At 45.8% G+C, this 20,857-nt stretch overlaps 2 protein-coding genes across 2 annotated transcripts in view; one reads left to right on the plus strand and one right to left on the minus strand.

The window, feature by feature from the left end:
* The first annotated feature begins 822 nt into the window (after positions 1–822).
* On the plus strand, positions 823–7,181 carry LOC135401056 (tRNA (uracil-5-)-methyltransferase homolog B-like). The gene is made up of 13 exons (XM_064633192.1): positions 823–956; positions 1,157–1,303; positions 1,441–1,495; positions 1,576–1,698; positions 1,855–1,954; positions 2,239–2,312; positions 3,271–3,417; positions 3,503–3,597; positions 3,722–3,936; positions 4,021–4,122; positions 4,216–4,332; positions 6,018–6,117; positions 6,932–7,181. Exons 1-13 carry the CDS (start codon positions 844–846, stop codon positions 7,056–7,058), a joined length of 1,515 nt encoding a protein of 504 aa, XP_064489262.1. The 5' UTR covers positions 823–843; the 3' UTR covers positions 7,059–7,181.
* LOC135401055 (NADPH oxidase 4-like) overlaps positions 5,923–20,857 on the minus strand; it is a 53,715-nt gene continuing 38,780 nt past the window's right edge. Inside the window, exons 3-18 of the mRNA XM_064633191.1 lie at positions 20,547–20,660; positions 19,099–19,183; positions 17,444–17,541; positions 17,125–17,152; positions 15,485–15,557; positions 12,671–12,751; positions 12,407–12,569; positions 12,011–12,175; positions 11,790–11,852; positions 11,110–11,170; positions 10,954–11,017; positions 10,095–10,214; positions 9,902–10,010; positions 7,992–8,069; positions 7,819–7,919; positions 5,923–7,519 (exon numbers count right to left, since the gene is read on the minus strand). Coding sequence (XP_064489261.1) covers positions 7,399–7,519; positions 7,819–7,919; positions 7,992–8,069; positions 9,902–10,010; positions 10,095–10,214; positions 10,954–11,017; positions 11,110–11,170; positions 11,790–11,852; positions 12,011–12,175; positions 12,407–12,569; positions 12,671–12,751; positions 15,485–15,557; positions 17,125–17,152; positions 17,444–17,541; positions 19,099–19,183; positions 20,547–20,660 — 1,524 coding nt within the window. The 3' untranslated portion in view covers positions 5,923–7,398. The remainder of the gene's footprint in view (positions 7,520–7,818; positions 7,920–7,991; positions 8,070–9,901; positions 10,011–10,094; positions 10,215–10,953; positions 11,018–11,109; positions 11,171–11,789; positions 11,853–12,010; positions 12,176–12,406; positions 12,570–12,670; positions 12,752–15,484; positions 15,558–17,124; positions 17,153–17,443; positions 17,542–19,098; positions 19,184–20,546; positions 20,661–20,857) is intronic.

A 20,857-nucleotide genomic window follows, 5' to 3' on the forward strand; every position in this document is an offset into this window, starting at 1 on the left:
GGGGGGGGGGGTCTGGGACCACGCTCGACTTGCAGGTATGATCTGTTTTCGATTTGATTTCGCAGCAGTCTCTCGAACTGCCGATTGTGCGTAAGAGAGTCATGCATTGAGATATTGCATGTTGATGTAAACCTAAATGTCTGCTGCCCCATGCGCATCGATGCCTGTTTTGCCTGCGCATTGTTGGTCGCAATACTTAGCCGGTAAGATCCGCAACAAAAAGAAAAGAAAAAGGAAACGCGGAAATTTGTCAAAAAGATAGGAAGAAACGCGTATACGAACAAGAATCTTGTTCGCGTGCGGTTTCTTCCCTGTCACGTATTCTTTCTTTCTGGGTCTCTCTGGCACGTGTTTCGGGTGTATTGTACTGACTAAAGCAACCGAAGCCAATGCCATCGTGATGATGAAGGAACGAATAACCGAGAGACACGGGACACGAAGACAAACGTAAGAGTCCCGTGAGTGTCCCAAGAGTGTCCCGTGTCTCTCGGTTATTCGTTCCTTCATCATCATGCACCAGTTAGTCTGCGCCCTATCCTCCGTTTTATCGGCCATCGTGATGTTGGTTGGTTGGTAAATACCGAGTAACCTGTCTGCCCGTGGCCCACAGGTATTTCGCAAAAGAAAGGTATTCGAAAAGCGCGGCTGTGATCTGCCATGCCGACGGTCTACTCTCTACACACTGCTCAACTTATTTTGTCTGGTTGTATAAATAGTTGGATAAATATATGAGGAGTCTCCTGTAAAAATCCCTCTTATCTTGTCGTGGTCTTTTTGATTCAAACGGCTCTCACTTCCTACCATAGCTGCTTCCTACGAACCATCTACGAACAATGGTATAAGATGGCGGCGACCATTAGCAGATGCATGGTGTTCGCAACGTTGGGACAAAATAAACAGTTCTTGGTTCGTCCAAGCCAGTTACGTTCATCACGTTCTCTAAGGTCTCTAAGGAGGTAAACGCGGCTTGCATAAATCATTTAGGTGCATTGAAATGTAACTGCTTTGTCAAGGGCTGCGGTGCATGGTTAATGAATGAATGCGGAATTCGAAACCACGGGTTTCGGATCAATAACGTGTTTCGAGAATTGCATGACGCAATTGTCTGCTAGATATCCATCCTTTTTGGTATATGAATCTGTATTTTTGCCTGCAGAGTAGTGCAGCACGCCCATGTAGAGGATGTGCCACCTCCGAGTCCCATACCAGAAAAGACCCTTGCCAAAAAAGTCACAAAATCATGTGCGGCCACGAAGACGGAAAAAATAAAATTTCACACGAATGAGGACAACAAGTATGAACGGTAAACACACTCAAACAGTAGCGTAGCCAGAAAAATATTTCTGGAGGGGTTCTGCGGCAAATTTACGTGGGAGAGAGTATTTGCTGCATTAAGCAAGCATTGACATAGATACTTAGAGATATGTACAATTGTTTCAGGTTGGCATATACATTGACACCATTATGGAAGCACCCGTACGCACTACAGCTTCATGTATGCACTGATCTCCATTATGAGAAGAAAAGTCTTTGTGCTACGGGCAGATTTTTGTCACAGCAGCTGTTGTGTTTCAGCTTAAATTCAAAGACCTGTCGTTTACCATGCGGAAGCTCGGGAAACTGATGAAAGCAGCCAAGATAGGTTTCCCAGAAGACCCTCATGGTTTGCCCTGTCCACTGCGACCAGTTTTACCTTCTGTAGGTTCAAAAAAGCTCTTCCCTGACTTCATTTGCTTTGTAGTGTTAATTGTGTTCCTTCTGCACTTGATGCACATCTGACACACACAGCGCTTCGCACAGAGCATCTGCAGTGTGCTTAAACGTTTTTTGCCTGTCTTGCAACTATTCTTTCAGCCTATAACAGAAGCATACAGAAACAAGGATGAATTTTCTGTACGTCAGGGTCCTTCTGGTGAACCAAAAACTGTTGGATTCATCATAGGAAGTCCAGCAGGTAAGACACACACGTATTTGACAGCTTGGGAGGAGGAGGAGGGAGGTTTGTTGGAGGAGCAGTGTAGGCCCTCTCCATAAACACTTCATTTTTGTCTGCTGTTGCACAATAGAGATGGTCCTAGCTGACCTGTAGCTGATGCAAGAAGTCTTTGTTGTACATGCCCTCTAGAAACCCCACAACTCCTTCAGAGAATCTGAGTCCCTCTGTCACTTATCAACTGAAATGTACTGTTGTTTTTTTTTACTGCTCTGAAGTACAAGTGTTATGCACCTTTTGTATAGATGGTGAAAAAGTGGTCTGTGTAAGCCCAGAACACCTAATAATATGCAAGGCCAGCCACAAGAGAGTTGCCAAGGTTTGTCTACTGTTAGTCTGGTATTTCATACCGTGTCTTGTCACGTAGTGGCAGTGATGGGCAAAGTACCCGAAAAAGTATTAAGTGCTTGCAAACATATGTCACTTAAATACAGTGAAAAAGTCCTTCCGGTGCTAGATACTTTTAAGTGAAGCATAAAGTAGTGAGAAATGTACTTGAAGTACTTATAAAGTGCCCCCAAATACAACATGCTGAACATAACATGAGTAGGCATGCTAGCTGGTGTTGACTTGATGTTAACATTGCCTTGACAGCACAACATGCTGTTTTAATGCTGCACCTTTTAGTTCTTTGCAGGGACTAATATGCATGTACATATACGATCAAATGCAACCACACAGGTAAACCACAGAATGGATACTACATGCACGAGCAAACAATGTGGAAGAGCATGTTGAGAGGCGCCAATTTATCGGCTCCAACATAATTTCAAACTGGCTAAAATAGGCTGAGGTGCAGTGCTCCGAAGCCAACGCCATCGTGATGATGAAGGAACGAATAACCGAGAGACACGGGACACGAAGACAAACACAATAGTCCCGTGTCTCTCGGTTATTCGTTCCTTCATAATCATGCACCAGTTAGTCTGCGCCATATCCCTTTTATCGGCCATCGTGATCTTGGTTGGTTGGTTGGTTGGGGGGGGGGGCACACCTGCCACCACAAGGAGCACCGTGGTGGCAGGTGTGATGTGGCACCAGCTGTCGTGCAGTGAGCTAGCGAGGCTCATAGAAGGGTACTTGTTGTACTTCAATGGAAAGTACACCAAAATGTACTTCAGGTAGAGTAGAAAGTATTGTTTAGCAGGATTACTTGAAGTAAAATAAAAGGAATGTACCCCCAAAAGTCCTTTAAGTATTACTTAAGTACCGAGTACTTCAAGTACTGCCCATCACTGCGTAGTGGGAAGTCTAGGTAATACCCATTCATATCACAGGCATTTCAAGATTATATCCAGAGATCTCCCTTACCTGGTTGCTATGAAACTGGTTTTAATGGATACTGGAAGAATATTGTGGTCAGATCAAACAGGAACGGTGACATCATGGCCATAATTATCATGCACCCACAGCAACTCAGTGAGGTAGTGCAGTCTTATCATTTGAAGTGTGCAGTAGACTGTGCATTTATAGTGTAAACCTGGTGAGATGCATTCACCCTTTTGTTAGGGAGAGCTCGAGGAAGAGAAAGGAAAGCTGAAGGACTTTTTCGTTCATGGAAGTGGAAAAGAATGTCAGATCAAATCACTATACTTTCAAGCATGGTGAGAAGCTATTAACATCAAATGTTCAAATCAACCAAACTCCAGTGTTAGCTGCACAAAGAAATTTATTTGGTGCATGTGTGGCTCTTCCTGCTTTGCTCTGATATAGTTTCTCTTTTGAAAGCCCACACACAAGGTGCTCTCATGAGCAGGCGCCATTTCAACTTCTGCATGGGGAGCCCTTTATCGTTGAAGACATAGCAGGGATCAAGTTTCGGATCTCTCCAGAGTCGTTCTTCCAAGTGAATGCTGAAGTGGCGACGTACCTTTACGATACCGTGCACCAGATGCTGAACTGTACTCCAGACACAACGCTCCTAGACATCTGCTGCGGTACTGGTAAGCTCAGCATCAAATCTATGGAGATGCAGCTGAAGGCACAACTTTTTTCATTAATTTCTGTTACATGTGTCTCTTGCAAAGGTACAATAAGCTTGACACAGGCAAAGCATCTCCATTCTACTTTTGGAATAGACGCAAGTGCACAAGCTGTGCAAGATGCCACATTTACAGCACAACTCAATGGTGAGGATCCAGTGTCTCTAGAGCAGCTGTTGAATGATGTCACATTTATTGACTCGTTTTCTACATTTCTGGCTCCATTTTGTTGCATTCTAGGCATCACAAATGCAAAGTTTGCAGCTGGACGTGCAGAAGTGCTGATCCCAAGCGTGAGAAATGAGTTCTTCTGCGAAGATATCTGCGCTGTTATGAATCCAGGACGTGGGGGACTCCGTAAGTATAAAGTTTCATTAGGCTAAATCAGTAGTTGCGGACTGTGCGCATAGTACATGGGAAGTAGCCAGTGCCGGATTTAGGGGAGGGCAGACAGGGCACTTGCCCCGGGGCCCCCACCACAAAGGAGCCCCCACCAGTAAAGTTCTTTTCCAAGGGAAATCTGTTTTGCATGCCTGAAATGCATCCCTGAAACGGAAACTTGGTAAAAATCTGTCCTCCGTCCACGCATATCGACCCCGAATAACACATTGGATAGACATAGAATACACGTGAGCTCCCACAGCACAGTGCCCTGGGGCCCCCACCACTGTAAATCCGGCACTGGAAGCAGCCCTGGTATTCCAAGGGAGTGCATGGTAATAGCACTGCACAATTTTCTTCAAGTAGAAACAGAGTAAGAAAAAAGAAAGCCTAGCACACATGATGAGTGCAAGGGAGAGCACTGCACAAGTGCAGTTTAGAACTGTTTTATTGTTTCTGCAGACCCATATTCACATTGTGAGATTTACTTTGTTAGCTACACGCTAAAACCCTCTTCCTGTCTTCAATGGAAATTGTGTCTCTAGTAAATCTTCTCTGCCACAGTGTAATGAGAGTGTTACATACGAGATGAATTTGTCCACAATTACTTTAAAGGGACTGTATAGTGAATGGTATACTTGTAGAAGCTGCATGTTGCTTGTAACGTCAATGCTTCAGATGCTGTTGTACATTGAGCATTTTTTGGCAATCAAATTTCAAAGATAGCTGCTCCCAGCAAAAGTTGCGGTCTTCCTTGATCCACCAACACTGTGGCGACGTGCACGTCATCGATTGAGAACGCACGTAACTATGCTTTTCAGCTGCAACATATGCAGCAGCAGTGTGGCAGTTAATGAAGATGCACAGCAGGTGCATCCCAGAACACTACAGCCCAAACCGAGTATCCTTTGGCGTGGGATGGATGTGAGGCTTCGCATGGAGCAGTTGCAGAAAAGCAGCTTTCACTGTTTTCACCTTCAGTTCCCTCCAATCACTCCTGAACAATGAATGATGGCAGTTAGCAGACAACACAAAATGAAAGTCCAACAGACGGTGCTGATGTGCATGCAGGTTACAACCGTTTAAACCGTACTGCCCAAGAGTTGCTGTGAGTCTTCAAGCAGGTTTCGGAGTAATTAGTATAATTTGTCGTAAATGCGTTGTGTAGTACCTCACTGTCACATGGTAATCTGGGAAGGTTGGCCAATATGGGAAGGCCTCCAGCTGTTTATCGCGGATGTCTGTGGACGCTGCAATCTGGATGGCCTATCAATATTTGAAATTCATTAATGTGTAACGTATGAAGTACTGACTACTGAGACGTATTGCTTGTGTGTGTTACCTCAAGGCCGAGATCTCCATTGTGGGACATAGATACATTGTGGTTGTATTACACTTTACAGTCCCTTTAAGAATGTCCGTAATGCCACAGAAATCTTGGAAATGTGAAATAGTGTTTAGCATGTCACCATCTCGAGACATCAGATGTCAGAACATCCTGCTATTCCTCCTTTTGCCTTTTCCAAGGAAAAGGAGGATGTGTACTGGTTTCAAAATGGAATGAAACTGCCGCAGTAGCAGCTATCACTTGCAAACCCATCCTTCTTGCAGATGCAGACCACTATTCTTTTTAATTTCGTTCTGTTTTATTCTTCCAACAGCTGTCAAAGCCATCAGGGCACTACGTGAATACCACCAAATAAAACGACTTATTTACATATCCTGCAAACCTGATGGTGCGGCACTGGACAACTTCATAGAGTGAGTTTAAAAATGCTATTGCACGGTTTTGTCGATCCTGAGAGAGTAATCACAAGCAGAGTTATGGTGTACTTTACTGTTGCATGAATCCCGTTCCTTCTGTGTTGATGTCATGGTAACATCATCCTTCATTTCGCGAGTAGAAATTTTTACGCTTCAGTCCACGTATAAGTGCCACCTCAGACTATCAATTCATATAGGTCAGAATCTCTGGTACTGTTGTCGTTTCAGCTGAATTTTTGTATTTTTTTACAAATTTGGGGGGGTAAAAATCACGGAAATAAATATGTGCTCTAAATTCATGCAAATTTGGGAAATATTTGGGAAAACTTCCAGCATGCCAAATTTAGGCTCTATTACTCAAATTCTACTACTGGTATATTACAAACGGTGATGTAATTGCGTTTGTTGACAAAAAAGCTACTGTGCAGACCTACAGATGTTTCAGTGAGGGCAATTTGCCCGGGTAAAAATCAGGTTTCACCCTATAGTGGCAACCTTATATTCGGGGAAGAATCGGGTCAAACCCTGAAATTTCAGACTTCAATTATCTCACAGCTGCACTGTTTGACTTCCTTAACAGAAAGGGGAATTGAAGCCTGGCTGGTGCATGTCTTGTCCAGTATGTACAGAATAGGCTTCAATGATTTCCTTCATCACCTATTGCCTTTAAGCTCTTACAGATACTCACCGCCTAGCACAACTGGCTACTGTAGAACAATATAATCTCTGCAATTCTGTTCGGCACTTTCTCCCCAAATTCTGTGACCATCACACGATCATAATTATTATTTTTCAATCCATTGTTTTCCAGGCTGTGCAAGATAAGTCCAAAGTCCCGTGAAATTGGGCCCCCGTTTAGACCCCTAGTTGCATGTCCAGTCGACATGTTTCCACACACAAGACACACAGAGCTGGTCATGCTCTTTGGACGGTCTTGACTTTCGCACCTTTGAGTAAGTGCCATACATGGTGCTGGTACGTCAACTGAGTCGTCGTCGTTTTAAATATGTTGTACAGAAATGCCTATGGCTCACAAATAAAATGTTCACAGTTTTGTAGTATCACAATGACACTGACTATCACGAGCTGGTCCACTTCGGCAGACTGTGTAGGACATCACGATGGATGCTTCTGGCACTGAGTAGATGTCACGCATTTCAAATTCTTTGAAATGCCGTGCAGGAGCCGAACTGGCTCCGAAACATCTGGTACCCCCATCCTGTACCTTGGTTGGAGATTTTCATTACTATCAAATGTCTATAAGTATTGGTCCGTCTTCTACATGAAACTTTCCTTGTGGAAGGAGAACCTGTGCCCTGCCAGCACGGCGTTGTAGCAGTACCTTCGGATCTCCCTGTTCAGAGGTGTGGGTCCACAGCAGAATACTGCAACTTTCTTTCTGTAGAAAGAGATGGAAAAGCACTTTTCTGAAATGCATCAAGCATTAAAAGAGCACTGAACTACAAAATGTTTGTACTTTATAGTGCTGCTTTAATATGTAGTCGATGGCAACATATATGTTATCGATGCACCCAGAAGAGGGTGCGATCAAAATTGCACAGCAGAATGTCTGTTGACGACACTGCTCTGTGCAGCCTGAGAAATGCCAAACATGGCACACAATAATCTGCTGAATTTATAGCGAATCGGGGGATGTTAGTGCCACATTCTGGCCCGCATCCATAAGAAGTCTCTCACCTTTGGTATATTGTTTGCCATTCTTCAAATAATGTTGACCAGTTTGGCCTTCCAACATGCATCCTATGAGCCAGCAATTCATATTTTCTTCTAAACAAACTCTGAAACAGAAGATAATCATTTTCAGTCCAAGGTTACAAGTAGAAGAAGCTGACGTCTCCGCTGGTTCTTACCCTTATTATGTTGTAGGGAATCTGTTGGGTTACGTACAGTTGCATGTCGAAAAAATCAGGCCTGTTCATCATCCACATCTGATAAAAATATAAAGAACAAAATATGCGTTAGCCAGGCACTCAGAAGTGTTATACTTCGGGGACAGTCGCACCCGGAAACCCACCTATGAAACTGATACCACTATGTTCAGCATCGGCCGACAGTCTACCGGGCTAATTTTTTCGTCCGAGAAGTGCTCAGATATTAAATAAGCGAATTTTTAAAAATCAGCGCTGCTTCCGTGGCCGCAGAAGCTCCGGCGCCGTGACGTCACTCCCTAAGCGGAACAGTGAGAGTGCAGCGCTCAGAGGAGGAAAGGCGCCGTTTAGACGCCCCGTAAGGACGGGTTCCCACTGCTCCCGCTCTCGTTGCCTGAAACTGCGACCGGAGAACAGCAAGAGTGTTCACACTCAGGGCACCCGACGGTCGCCGTAATCTCGAGCTATCTCGACGAGAGCGAGACCTGCGCCACTTCTCTCTCCGCTGTCCGGCCAGCTGCTCAGCTCTCCGTTTCAGTAGCCTACCAGTTTCAAAATGAAGTTCTCGCCACAATCAACGTGCTTCTGTTGGCAGTGTCATTAATACTTCGCGAAAGACGATCAGAGCTGTGAGATCAGAGACTCTATTCCTATTAATTCATTCTTAATTAACCCCTTCTCTATTAATTCCCACATCGACTCCTTCAAGCATGTATCTTTGCAGTTCGGGTCGCGTTTGTCACCGGGATGTAGTCTATTGTAGCAGCAATTACATGTCGCGATCTGCCACGGCGCACGACGTTCAGATGACAGCGAAAGCGGCGTGTTCACCACGAGGGTAATGTGAAGAAAAACAAACGCAGCGTTCGGAACCAGAAACAGACGCCTTGTTCCCACGACTGGTTAGTCATTACCCGTCCGACGGCGTCAGTCGCGCAAAGAGCGACTGCTTGGACGGCGCCGGAGAACGGGCCTCCGGCGTCCTCCAAGTGACGTATCTGCCGTTACGGGCTCCCGCACGGCGCGGCAGTATCAACGTTGCTTAACTCTACGAGACCATCGCGGCATTCCGTTTCTCACGGTCGCGCCCTCATTGGGTCTTACGGAGTGACGTTTTCTCTTTTTTTCCAGAGAGGAAATTCCGGCGTACTTTCAACATCCGGCGTCTGCTCTTTTCATGTATTCCGTCGAATAACAGTGAAACTACGCTACTATTTCACGTGGGATTTTCGTTACGGACGTCAATGGTTCAGGAGGAATAAAATCATACTGTATAGTTTCAAAATCGATTGGAATGGATGCGATGTTCTTAGGGTGAGCACGACTATAGGCGAAAAACCGAAGACTAACTTCCTACATATACTTATCGGTCTGGAATCCCCAAGCTATGATGACGATCTTCTGAAAGCGCAACTACGGACCAAATCCCCGGTCTTCAGATTCTTATCGGACTTATGCCAATACAATCCATGTGTCTCACGCTGCATTCTCGCAAAATATTTTTTTTCTCTCTGTGTGGCGCGGAGGTATCATAATATTAATTTCTGGTTTTGACAAGTATGACGTCATAGTGCGAGTGCTATCTGCCACCCCTTTGGCAACGTTGCTCCTCCTCTAAGATTTCCGATTTCCGTCTGCCACAGCTACCGGCTGTCTTCCAACGTGGGACGGAGAGCAGAGACCGGGAAGGTGCGCGCGTTGTTGGTGGGGGACATACGCCAGAGCTCTCCCTTACTCTTGGGGAGTCCGATGCTAATGAAAATTTTTTGCGGGTTCTTATGAAAATTCGTGGAAGCAATGGTGACTGACGACATTAATACTTTGAACTGTGGCTTTGAGCGAGATTTTGGATTTATAATACGAATCCTTATAATAAAAATCTAGACACTTGCCTTGTAGTGAACGCCGACCAGTAAGTCAGCAAAGGATGCGAACACCTCGATACTTTTGCATATCCAGACGAAGTGCAAGCGTTCCAACTTCTCTAAGCAGCCGGTAGCACTGCGAGGTCAATGGAATTACAATTAATTTGTCACTACGACAAGTTGGTGATTGAATAATGCTAATAAAGTGACCTAAACTTACAACAAATTGTTTAACACAGCAGCGAACGGAGTAACGCCGATGCCTCCGGCGATGCAAACAGTGATCTTGTGGTCTTTCACGCCTTCAGAGCGGCTGCAGAATGGCCCGTCCACGTAGAGTCTGCACAATACGGGCGATATTTGTATAGCGTGATGTAACGGAGGAATGCCTAACAATTTTCGAAATATTTTTGTTTTGAATTTCATTCTTAAAGATGTGAAACGACTCACACACTTTTGGAATAGACATGCTGATCATGAGAAGATTTGTCTCCCGAATTTACCGAGCAAATCCCATGCCGATACGGTCCCGCGTTCGAAAGTTATCCCAAACTGAAAGTTATCCCAAACAGGAACTGGCACTGCAATAGAGGCGCTTTCACTCTCTCCCTCAGTCTCCGTGATTACGCATGCGCTTCGACGGTTTGTCTCAGCACAGGGGAGAGGGTAAAGTGTCGATGAATCCGCAGTAGAGACCACTTGCGCCCTCACCTTGAAATATCACCCCTCTTATTTGAGAGAGGGACCAATCAGCTTGCTCCACGCGCAACAGGGGAGAGAGGGAAACTGGAGCTCCGCAGACAGCTGACCTACTTGCATAGCGTATTATCGCAGAAAAAGAGAACTTCGTCGTGGGATATTGCCACGTGCCTCTGTTCCAATGGCAATAACTGTGCCAAATTCTTCGTTTGGTGTCGCAACTCTGACTATATCGAGCTTTAGAAAGTGTTTCTCTCTCTCTCTCTCTCTCTCTCTCTTTCTTCTTGTAAATGCTTACGAGTAAAATATTACAAACAGTTTATTAAACGCATGCAGTTAGAGATGGTTTCTTAACTCCTGTTTCTAATTAAACGTCTTACCTCGGATATCTTCCAGGTTTGCTTTTCGCCGCGCTTTGTGCTGTCAGTTTCTCTCTGAGCGTACCTTACAGAGGAAGTGTGGAAAGTAAACGCCGACAGTCTCGTGAAGAAAAAAAAAGATCGGTAAAGAAAAATTTGTTGACAAACGTCCCGTACCAGACCAGTCGCCTTCCGTGTTGATGTGCAGTGTAAAGCTTCCGTCTTGTCCCGTGGGACACTGTCAAGAAAATGTTCAGTAGTGGCAGCGGCATAGTTTGTAGTGCATCGGAGGCATGCAGTCCAAGAGAAGAAGTTAAAAAAAAAGAAAACGGGAAATTTTAGTCCTTTTGGGAACTACATGCATTGCCACACGTCCATTCCCTTTCCGGACTAAATGCACAGAAGTTAATGCGTAATTTTGGGGACTACTTGGAATGCCTGGGAGTAAATTCCAGGGTCGGGGAGTCTAAGATGGGGAGTAAATACAAAAGACCTGTACTTTCTCCACATAGACATAGGAAATCCGTCCACAACTATCTGCTCCTACACAGTACAGAGGGCTCCAAGATGTGTCCCGCAGCTTGTGCAGCATGAGGGGCATACTTTTGAGGACATTTGGGAGAGACACAGATACACAGACTAGGTCTTTCCCTGAAGAAATCGCAGGCGCGTGAGTACCACAGTGGTACCGTCAGGACACAGAATGCACTGCGGGCCATAGTGCGTGCTGCGCTCCGATGTTACACCAGTATGCAACTATGAGAAACTGAACTACTCCTCATGGATTGCGTTCTACATCAGTAACACAACATTGACATCATCACAGTATCTTAGAGCTTCCCTCGTGAAATACTTACGGAGGTAATTGTGAAGGGATGCCACTCCAGCAGTGATATCTTCGGACATTGAAGCAGCACATACTGTTGGGAACGCAAGGGGACAGGGTATTAGGACTATCGCTTCTTCGGTCACCTTCCGCGTATGAAAGCTAAATAAATCGGAAGGAGTTTCCGGGCTCTACTCGACGCGAAGCCAGAATGTTTTACATGCAATAGCCTTGTATGAACGGAGTTCGCACCTGACCTGGCCGCGCGGTGAAGTTCTTCTTGTCGAGCCGGAGTTCCAGCACAGCTCCAGGGAGATCTTCTACGGTTACAAGGTGCGTAGGACGCCACCGGCGTACAAGGCGGCACAACACATCCACGGAGTATATTGCAAGTGCTGCTGCTACCCACTTCCACGTCTGTGTCATGAAAACAGGGCATTATACGTTTGGCACTGTTTGATATCAAAGCTGCGGTAGGAATCTGAATACACGACACTGAGCCAGTCATTGCACTGTAGTGGCGGTCCACTGAGAACTTTCCCAGTAAGGTCTCTGTGGCCCGTCATCTTCTTGATTATTTTTCATGAAATATCGTGCTTGCGTTAAAAAAAGTCCCACGATGGGGAAAATGATTGGCAAAGGGCTCACCTCGCTCTTTTGAGAGATGAACTCTGGAGGTTCGAAGCACAATGTTATTCCACCGGGAGAAGGCTCTGGAAAAGGTACCACCTCAAAACCAGCAACTGTGCCATTCAAGTAATGGCATCCCGGCACGTGCATTTCTGTGTTTTTCTGTTCCTTGAGTACACCACTGTAAAAAGTTTCTCATTATTAGTGCGCGTATAAGAAAGCGCGCTCCGTGCCCGTCGCGCCATCGTAACATCGCTGAGGGACTACCAAAAAGTGCGTTACCTGAGAGGATGGCAGATCATGAGCAGGAGGAACAACAAGAATAGGTGGTGCGTGTACCAGAACAAGTCGTAGCAGGCACGCCTGTGAAAGAGTCATTGACGCCTTAGTGTTGTCTACTCCTCATTCATATATTAAGGCGGTGCATCACCACCGACGCTCTATGGGAATCCCCATACATTTTTCAACTCCCGTAGCGCCGCGAAAACTTGGTTGATCTCCATGCAACTGCTTTTAAATGAAAGACGATGCTTAAATCTAGTGCGTGATCGAAGCAGATTTTGCGTTTTAGACTCAGAAATTTTTATATCGTCGTCGAAAGGTTTGGGAAAAGCTATATTCGAGATTCCGCTCTCTTACAAAATAGAGCCGCCCAAAATCGAAAATCGGGCTCGATCACGCACTAGTAAAACATATCAAGAACCAATACAAACAAAAAGATTTCATCTATGTTAAGCCGTTGGCTCGGCACACGAGTTTTTGTCAGGTATGGTCATCCGTGGAGTACGCCGCTTCAGAATGGGCAGCGCAGTGCTGCCATCTCCCATCGAGTGTGTCGTCACAAGCAACAACAATTTGACCGCTGGAAATGCAATACCGCTGCACGTGGCCGGAAGACGACGAGGCCGACGTTGACCATGACGCGGGAGCACGAGCACGGGCAGAGTAGCCCAGCTCCAAATTTTGTTTGTTTGTTCAACGATGCTCATTTTCTCGGGGGATAGTAGATGAAACTTATTTATCTTGGAATTCCCAGTCGCAGCCACAGAAATGTGGAAGGATCATGCTTGTAAAAAAAAATGGTGGCGCTGGATAGGTTATACAGTGAAATCTTTTCTTTTACACTGGATGCCGGAAACATGACAGCGCTTTTAGCACTCATCCAGTAGGATGTCAACGGGAAGGGGGGACAACTTTACAATAGTTATTTGAACCGCACTGGGAATCCCCTCGTCCCATGACGTGGTTAGGAGCGCGGATCAAGTGCGGTCCCCTAGACTCTAAGCATTTGGAATTTCGGGCGGTGGATGGAGCTGGTTGGAGCAGATTTCAGACACGTCCATACCGTTTAGTGTACAATAAAGTACAGCGGACAATGCTGATCTGTACTTGGGCGAAGAGTGGGGCCGTGGTTAGTGACGACCAAGATGAGCACAACAGACCCGAATTATATACCCGACCAAACTGGAAACCTCCATTCGCACTTTACGTTCTAAGCAGCTGCATGGACCACGCACACATATTTTTGTCCTCTACCCTGCTATTCTTCCCTTTTCGTCTTCTCTTTTGCCTTTCTCCTCCGCCTCCTCCTCCACTGATGTCCAAGGATGTGGGAATCTCTAAGCAAGCCTCTTTGCAGTCTTATTTCATTTCCGTTGACTGTGGAAGGAAATGAAGCTTTTTGCACCACCACAACGTGGTCTGAAATTTGTAAGCCCAGGGTGAGAGGAAATAAAGAAAACAGGTTGCGGTTTCGTTTCGCAATTTCCGCGTAATGTCGGTAGGCTATAACATGCCGACACCAACTTGTTTCAACCGCGTCGTGTCCAACCTAGGTTTTTTTGTGCTACGAGAGATTTCGTTTATTATATGCGCAAGCATTGCAGAAATCACACGAAACGACTGGTGACTAACCCTTCGCCCGACAACAACAGAGCACGGAACAGCAGCAGATCGACGAAGAAGTTCAGGAGACAGCTGGACAGCCTGTGCGCATTCAAAAGCCGCGCCACTAATTGTTCCGTCTGGCCGAGCGCGATATGCGTGTTTAAAGTGTTGGACTTGGGTAAGCACGAGCGGTCATATGTTTGCACAAGATTTCGCTTGACCCGTCGCGCGCCAAGAGAAAACGAAAATAACACAGAAAGAGGACGTTACATCAGCGGTACTGCATATCCAAGCAAGCGCCATAATGTTGTGAAGCGGTGACTGCGCAAACCATTTCGCTCGCTGCGCCATCCCTTGACTGTAGACGACGAAGTGCCGGCTATGATGCACCGCCTTAAAGTGCCACTACGGACTAAATCTCGTGTCCTCAGAATCCTACCAAAGTTATGTTACTGAGATCTTCTTGTCTCACTTTACATTCCTGCAAAATATTTTGGTTCTACGTGACACGAAAGATAGAGAAAAATATTTTTTTATTTTTGAGAACCGTGACGTCATGTTATGCTCCGACGGAGTGCCCGAGTCTCATCTGGCAACGTTGTTGCCCTTCGCGTCTTCCAGGGAGGTGCACTTTTTGCACTCCGGTAGCGGAGCCCCACGTGACATAACATCGGACCGCTCCGACCTTGGAGAAAACACAGGGAGAAGACATCTCTCCCATTTTCCCCTCTTTCGATCAGCCTCGCGTGACTTCTCCACCACGTGACTGCACGTGATCCTCCCCGGACGCCGGCGTCGTTGCTAGGAGACGAATGCCCTCTCCAGAACATGACGTCATTGGAATTTGTGGGCTTATGATTACGTCACTCGCTCGTTGCGTCATCGAAACTTGTGGAGGCTCAGCAGATCTTCAAAAATTGACAGAAATGCACAGCGTTCGTAAATATGATTAAAATTTCGCGTATAGCATCCTTAAGGAACCTTCTTTTCATGGACTAAATAAAATAAACGCTGTTTTCTGAGTCCGGAGTGGCACTTTGTCCTGCAAGCATGTATTGTAGCTCGTATTTAATTATGTCCGAGTTTCGGATGCTGCGCGATTGCTTGAAGACATTCGGACAAACACCTCTAATTCTTCCTTTAACTCTCGCGGTCATAAATTCACCTGTACTTAGCAAGCACCATTTCGAGTTCTGTTACTGTACTTACCTGACGTACTTCATTGAAGCAACGGAAAGAAACGTGAGGAGACACATCATAAGGAGGCCTGTCCAACCGGGCACTACGAATAGAGATAATAATAATAATAACAGTAAGAGTAATGTCAGCTAAGGGTACGCTGCGCTACGGTTTTTGATACCCGAAACTCTGGTCTGATACCTGAAACACCAGGCCCGCTTGCACGAGCGTCGAGGAAATTGTTCGGTGGTGACCTCAGTAGCTTCGGCAGTGCTTCTTGCACTCACAACAGTCATTAACGGTACTCGTGCATGGAGCACTGCCATAGCTATTGAGGACGGCACTGAGGAATTCCCTCGACGTCCGTGCAAGCGGGCCCTACAACGCTTGAGGAGCTCTTCTCCACAAACGCGTTCAACAAGCTGGGAGGCTCGCGGAACGACGCGAGTGTCGCTTGCTACATGAGTTCGTGGCGACTTTTCCGAAGCTCCAGGATTGTTCGGGGCATGGTATGGAATGAACAAAAAATGATTTTCCCTTGGGAGAGCTGTTACCTGGTATGTAACATGGTGGTAATCTGCCTGTGTAAAGCGTCCTATATATACATCCATAGGTAACTCCTCTGCTTGATGACAGTATACTACTTAGGATGTTGCACGCGTAACGTTTTTTTTTTCTACTTTTCAATCTACATTCACAATTTGGTGTCTGTTGTCGTGTTCTGATTACATTATTTCTGAGCTTTTACACTATATTGCGTTACATGCCGAAGAGAAGGATTATTCCAGCTGTCGGGAGCTTCGTTGTTGCTAGATTTCTGTGAAGACCGCGTGTTTTCTACTTCTCAACAATCTCCCAGTTAGCGACAATAAAGACCCATACAGGGCAATAATTAGCCTCTCAAAACATATGTTGCACTTTTGCACTTTGCGGAAAGCTATAGAGGAACGTCAATTTGTGCTCATGGCCCGTTTGCTTTGGTGAACTGCCAAATTCGAAAGCTTCTCGAAGGAGTAGGCTCTTCAAACAAATTACACGAAAAACTACGAACATTCGGTGCACGGAGGTTTTCTTGGGTATCTGTAAGGCTACCACGAGCAGATGTGGCTGTGGCACGTGTGGCGTCCGATTTTTTTTCTCCAGCCGCGGTATGTTTGACTGCAAGGTTTGCTTACGTGCATGGCACGCATTTATTTTTATCCAGACGGGTTGAGACATATTTTTTCGCAGAGGGCAAGAGAAGTCAGCCTCATTTGGCTGCGTTTTGTGTTCGTGTTTTAAGGTCGGCTGACAGCCCAAGGTCTAAGCAGATCGGCGCTTTTGGTTGTGTAGCAATATAGTCCAAGGGCATATACACTTAGCATAAATTATACGTAATAATAAGGAACGAACTTATTTCTATTCTATAACAAGGTGTCTATGAGTTGTGAGATTTATAAATCGTGTGCTTTGCCTTGGGCGGGTACTCGTAAGAAACAAATAAATAAAGCTCACATGCATATTCGTTCGCAGGGATTCGTGCAGGTCATACGCGGTTATTCAAATGTGTGAAACACGGTCCCAACTCACACCGTGAAAAACTGGGTATATATTTGTCTCACATACTTATCTAATTCATATCTCCAAAAGCTTGCTCAGCCTATGTACGTGAAAAACTTTAGACGACTTACCAGTTCTGAGTATTATTAAAAAGGGATCCTGTGGACAGAGAGAGAAGAAAAAAAAAACGGTTAATGAGATCTTGGCGCTGACAGAAAGCAGCTAACAATACGTTCAACACTGTTGTTACCACCTTCCTGTTCAAGCTTATGATGTTTCATAGATCAGCTCGACGCGGTTAGAACTAACAAGGTACTGCTGCCGAGGATAAACGCTTTTAAACTGCTTTATTATATCGTGCCTACATTACAGCAGAAAAGTTATAAGTACCCACATGCGATAGTCTTTACATTATTGTCTGTGTAATCAACTATCCACGCGGAACCTTACCTCTCCCCTGTATTGTGCGACGTTGACTTCTTTGTACTCCAAATTGTAGTGCCAGGAGAAGTTGTAGGCATTCATCATATGTGCCACGGAATGCATAACTAGGTAAACACAAAAAAAGCATGTATTTATTTCAATGGAAGGGATAGAAAATAATCTAACAGTCCCGGTTCTATGCGTACGTAGTACAGAAAATATATCTTAAAAAAGTTCTAAGAAGTTCCACGCACACACACACACAAAAGAAAAAGACACGAAATTTTTGGTTACCATCGCTCCGGCGTTTGTATCGGGCTTGCTTGAATGACTGCAATGTCAGTTTGCCCCTCTGACACAGTAATATCACGTGGTAGTATGGATTGGTTAATTATGCCGAAACTATGCCACACCATTACAGCCGCCACCGCGAGAGAGACGAGAATGGAGGAAGTGCCCTGCTTTCAATAGTACCACAACAACCGCTGCATGCACGACGATGGGACGGGGTACTTCAGAGCAGGAATTACACTAGTACAAGCCCGAGTACCTCGCTCGTAAAAATACATAAATACACCGTTATAAAGATACCTTTATCGAAAAAATTCCTACGTGCTTGGAAATTTTTGATGTATTTATTTATTTATATCGATTTCAGATGGTGTTGTGCTGGTGGCTTCCGAACAGAAGTGAACAGTAACGGCAGTATTTTCGTTACCGTTTCCTGTTCCGTTTCTGGAACATTTTCTTTCCCGTTATTCGTTTCCGGTACCAGCCACTCAATTTCGTTTCCGTTAGGTTTCCGTTACTGTTTCCGGTAATGAGATGCTTGACGAGGAGCTATGAACGTACATCACGTTCAACCCTGTAGGCACTGAGCTAGTGCCGTTTTAATTTTTAAAGCACCGAATGTGACCACACTTCGTTCCTCTTTCTACTACTTTCATTGTATGTATACACTTGCCCGAAATGCGAAAGCATGGCTGCCCCTGCACTGGGCACATGTTGTCTCTCATCTTTTTCCATGTTGCTCTTGCTTTTAAAGGAGCCCAGAAAGCCACCCAAAAGATTTTCTATTTCTGGCGAATTGCGAAAAGGTGTAACTTGACATGACAACTAACACACACACACACAAATTCTCGGTACCCAGTATTTTTCTTGAAATAAAACGCCCCCGAACATCGACGCGCGCGTTCCCGCTCGACTCGCTCTAGAGGTCGAAACAAGGGGAGGAGGAGAATTGTGACGTCACCAGGGTTACAAGAGAGACCGCGCTCCAATCGGGGCCGGCGCTTTTCGCACTTCTTTTCTTTTTCTCTTTCTTTTTTGTTTCTACTCCCGGTTCTCTCTGTGTGTAGCAGATGGTAGCAGACGACGCGATTGTCCAAACAAGCAAACCGGCGATGACGTCAAAACGTTGTCGATTGTCGATCTCACATAGGTGGGCAACATCACGACTAACGCCCTTGAGGAATGCGCGTCCTGGGCCGACTTCTAACGGAACTGTGCCGACATATGTCCGAAAGCGCCCCAGGAAAACCCAGGAAAAACCCCAGACAGCACAGCCAGCACCGGGATTCGAACCCGGGTACCTGCGTCCTGTGCAGGAAGAGGAAATACCATACTGCCTGAACCAATGGATATTGCTTGGCATTGCCTATTGGACCACTCGCAAAACTTACGTGACGTCACGACAATAGTTGCGGCACAGATGATGTGGAACCTTGCCGAGCTGCACACGCACACTCGAACACATCCCAGCCAGGCCTGAAAAGAAGAAGGAGAATGAGAAAAAAAAAGTGAAAACTATACTGCCACATAAGGAAAACCAAGAAAAACATTCACGTAAGATGTCGTTTGCAGCGACCTAGGCGGATCGGTTGGTTACGTTCCTCCCAAAGTCGCTAGTTCAAACTTGGCCGAGGAGGCCAACAACTTGATGACATGGCACAAATGATTAAGTAGCGAACTAGACCTCCACCGTGCTAATCCACGCTTATGGATCGGAGCAAAGAGGTGGCAACAGCATGGACATGTGGTTAGTGAGTACGCGGCCCTGGATGAGCTCTATCAGCGCTGGTCGGATATTGTCCTGGCAGAGCGATGGAACGCTGCAGCAGGTACCGTGATGACTTGTCAAGGATCGGATGTCGCTATAATCGTGGTATCGTCAGGTCAACATTGATTGCAATTATGGAACTGGAGGGAAGTTCTGCATGTCTGTGCCGTCCGCTCCGTACGTCAGGTCATGCAGTTCTTCAGCATCAACTACCGCAACGTTTCAGTATTGCAGATACCAGTATTTCAACGGCCCCTGGTATGTGATCGCACGTCTTCACCTAGGCGTTCATCAGCACGTCGGTGTGGAGTAGACGGAGAGATCCTCTTCCATAATAATGGACCTCTCCCTGTTTGTAAACAAATGACGTCATAGTGCTCGACAGCGCCACCAAATTGGTAGAGTTCAACTACGCTCGAAGCTAGGGGCGAACAAGGTCGCGCCCGAAAGCCACGGTGTTGAGGGGGATTACGATGGTCCCTGAAAGGGATGTGACCTTCGGTCCTACTTTTCTTTCTATAGGAGGGAGCGAACAAATGTCCATTCGTGGAACCCAGCCCTCTCCTTCCGATTTGTTTCGGTTTCAGTCTGCCTACCAGCGTCATGATGACGTTTCTCGGGTAGGGGTCTATTGCTGATTGCCAAAGCAAGGTCTCTTGACAGTGAAAATCTGTGTGCGTAGTCGCACGAACAGCGTTGTCAAGATACATATATGTATTGGCATCATCGTGGAAGACCAGCCATATTGGCTTGCACCCTTTAACGCAACAAACGCACTAGTCTACAACCATCGCGACGCCAACACCCAAAGACGAGCTCACGGCAGGTCTGGGATTGATGAAGATATGACATGACAGCATGCAAACAAGTATGAGTGGTATTTGTATGCGCGAAGTTCTTCATACTATATATCATGTACTCGGGTTACGAATAACGCGGTGTTCGAATCGAGGTTCTTTGATTTGGAATAACCCGCACATGATTATGTAACGCTGGAGCCGGTCATTCATCCACTGTCTACAATTTAGCAGTGAAACTCAACCTTCGGACATTTCGTTTCAGAAACCTTACCTTAGGCACATGAGAACTTATGATGGCTAGTAGGGTTCGGCACATTGGAATCACGACTACAAGGCAGTTGAAGTTGAGCACCGCAGCAGTCCCTCTTGAGAGACACAAGCCTATCTGTGAACAAATCGAACAAGGCATCTGTAATAGACTCCGTAAATGTGAAAGATATTCGTCTTTTTGGGGAAATTCCGCTACAGCTTTCCTCTTGCGAAACGCCATGACGAAGTGCACAATAAAGAAGAAAAACCAATTAGGCACGAAACGAAGACACGATCGCAGACGCCCTACACATCGGCATTGATGACATCTAC

Source organism: Ornithodoros turicata, chromosome 7 (assembly GCF_037126465.1).
Source record: "Ornithodoros turicata isolate Travis chromosome 7, ASM3712646v1, whole genome shotgun sequence".
Classification (NCBI taxonomy): domain Eukaryota; kingdom Metazoa; phylum Arthropoda; class Arachnida; order Ixodida; family Argasidae; genus Ornithodoros; species Ornithodoros turicata.

What these genes read in the sequence shown, in the direction of transcription:
- LOC135401056 (XM_064633192.1), top strand. Translation starts at nt 844, where the DNA reads ATGGCGGCGACCATTAGCAGATGCATGGTGTTCGCAACGTTGGGACAA. An exon ending in CGTACGCACTACAGCTTCAT is followed by an intron (nt 1,496 to 1,575) that starts GTATGCACTGAT and finishes GTTGTGTTTCAG; the next exon opens with CTTAAATTCAAAGACCTGTC. An exon ending in TCACTATACTTTCAAGCATG is followed by an intron (nt 3,598 to 3,721) that starts GTGAGAAGCTAT and finishes CTCTTTTGAAAG; the next exon opens with CCCACACACAAGGTGCTCTC.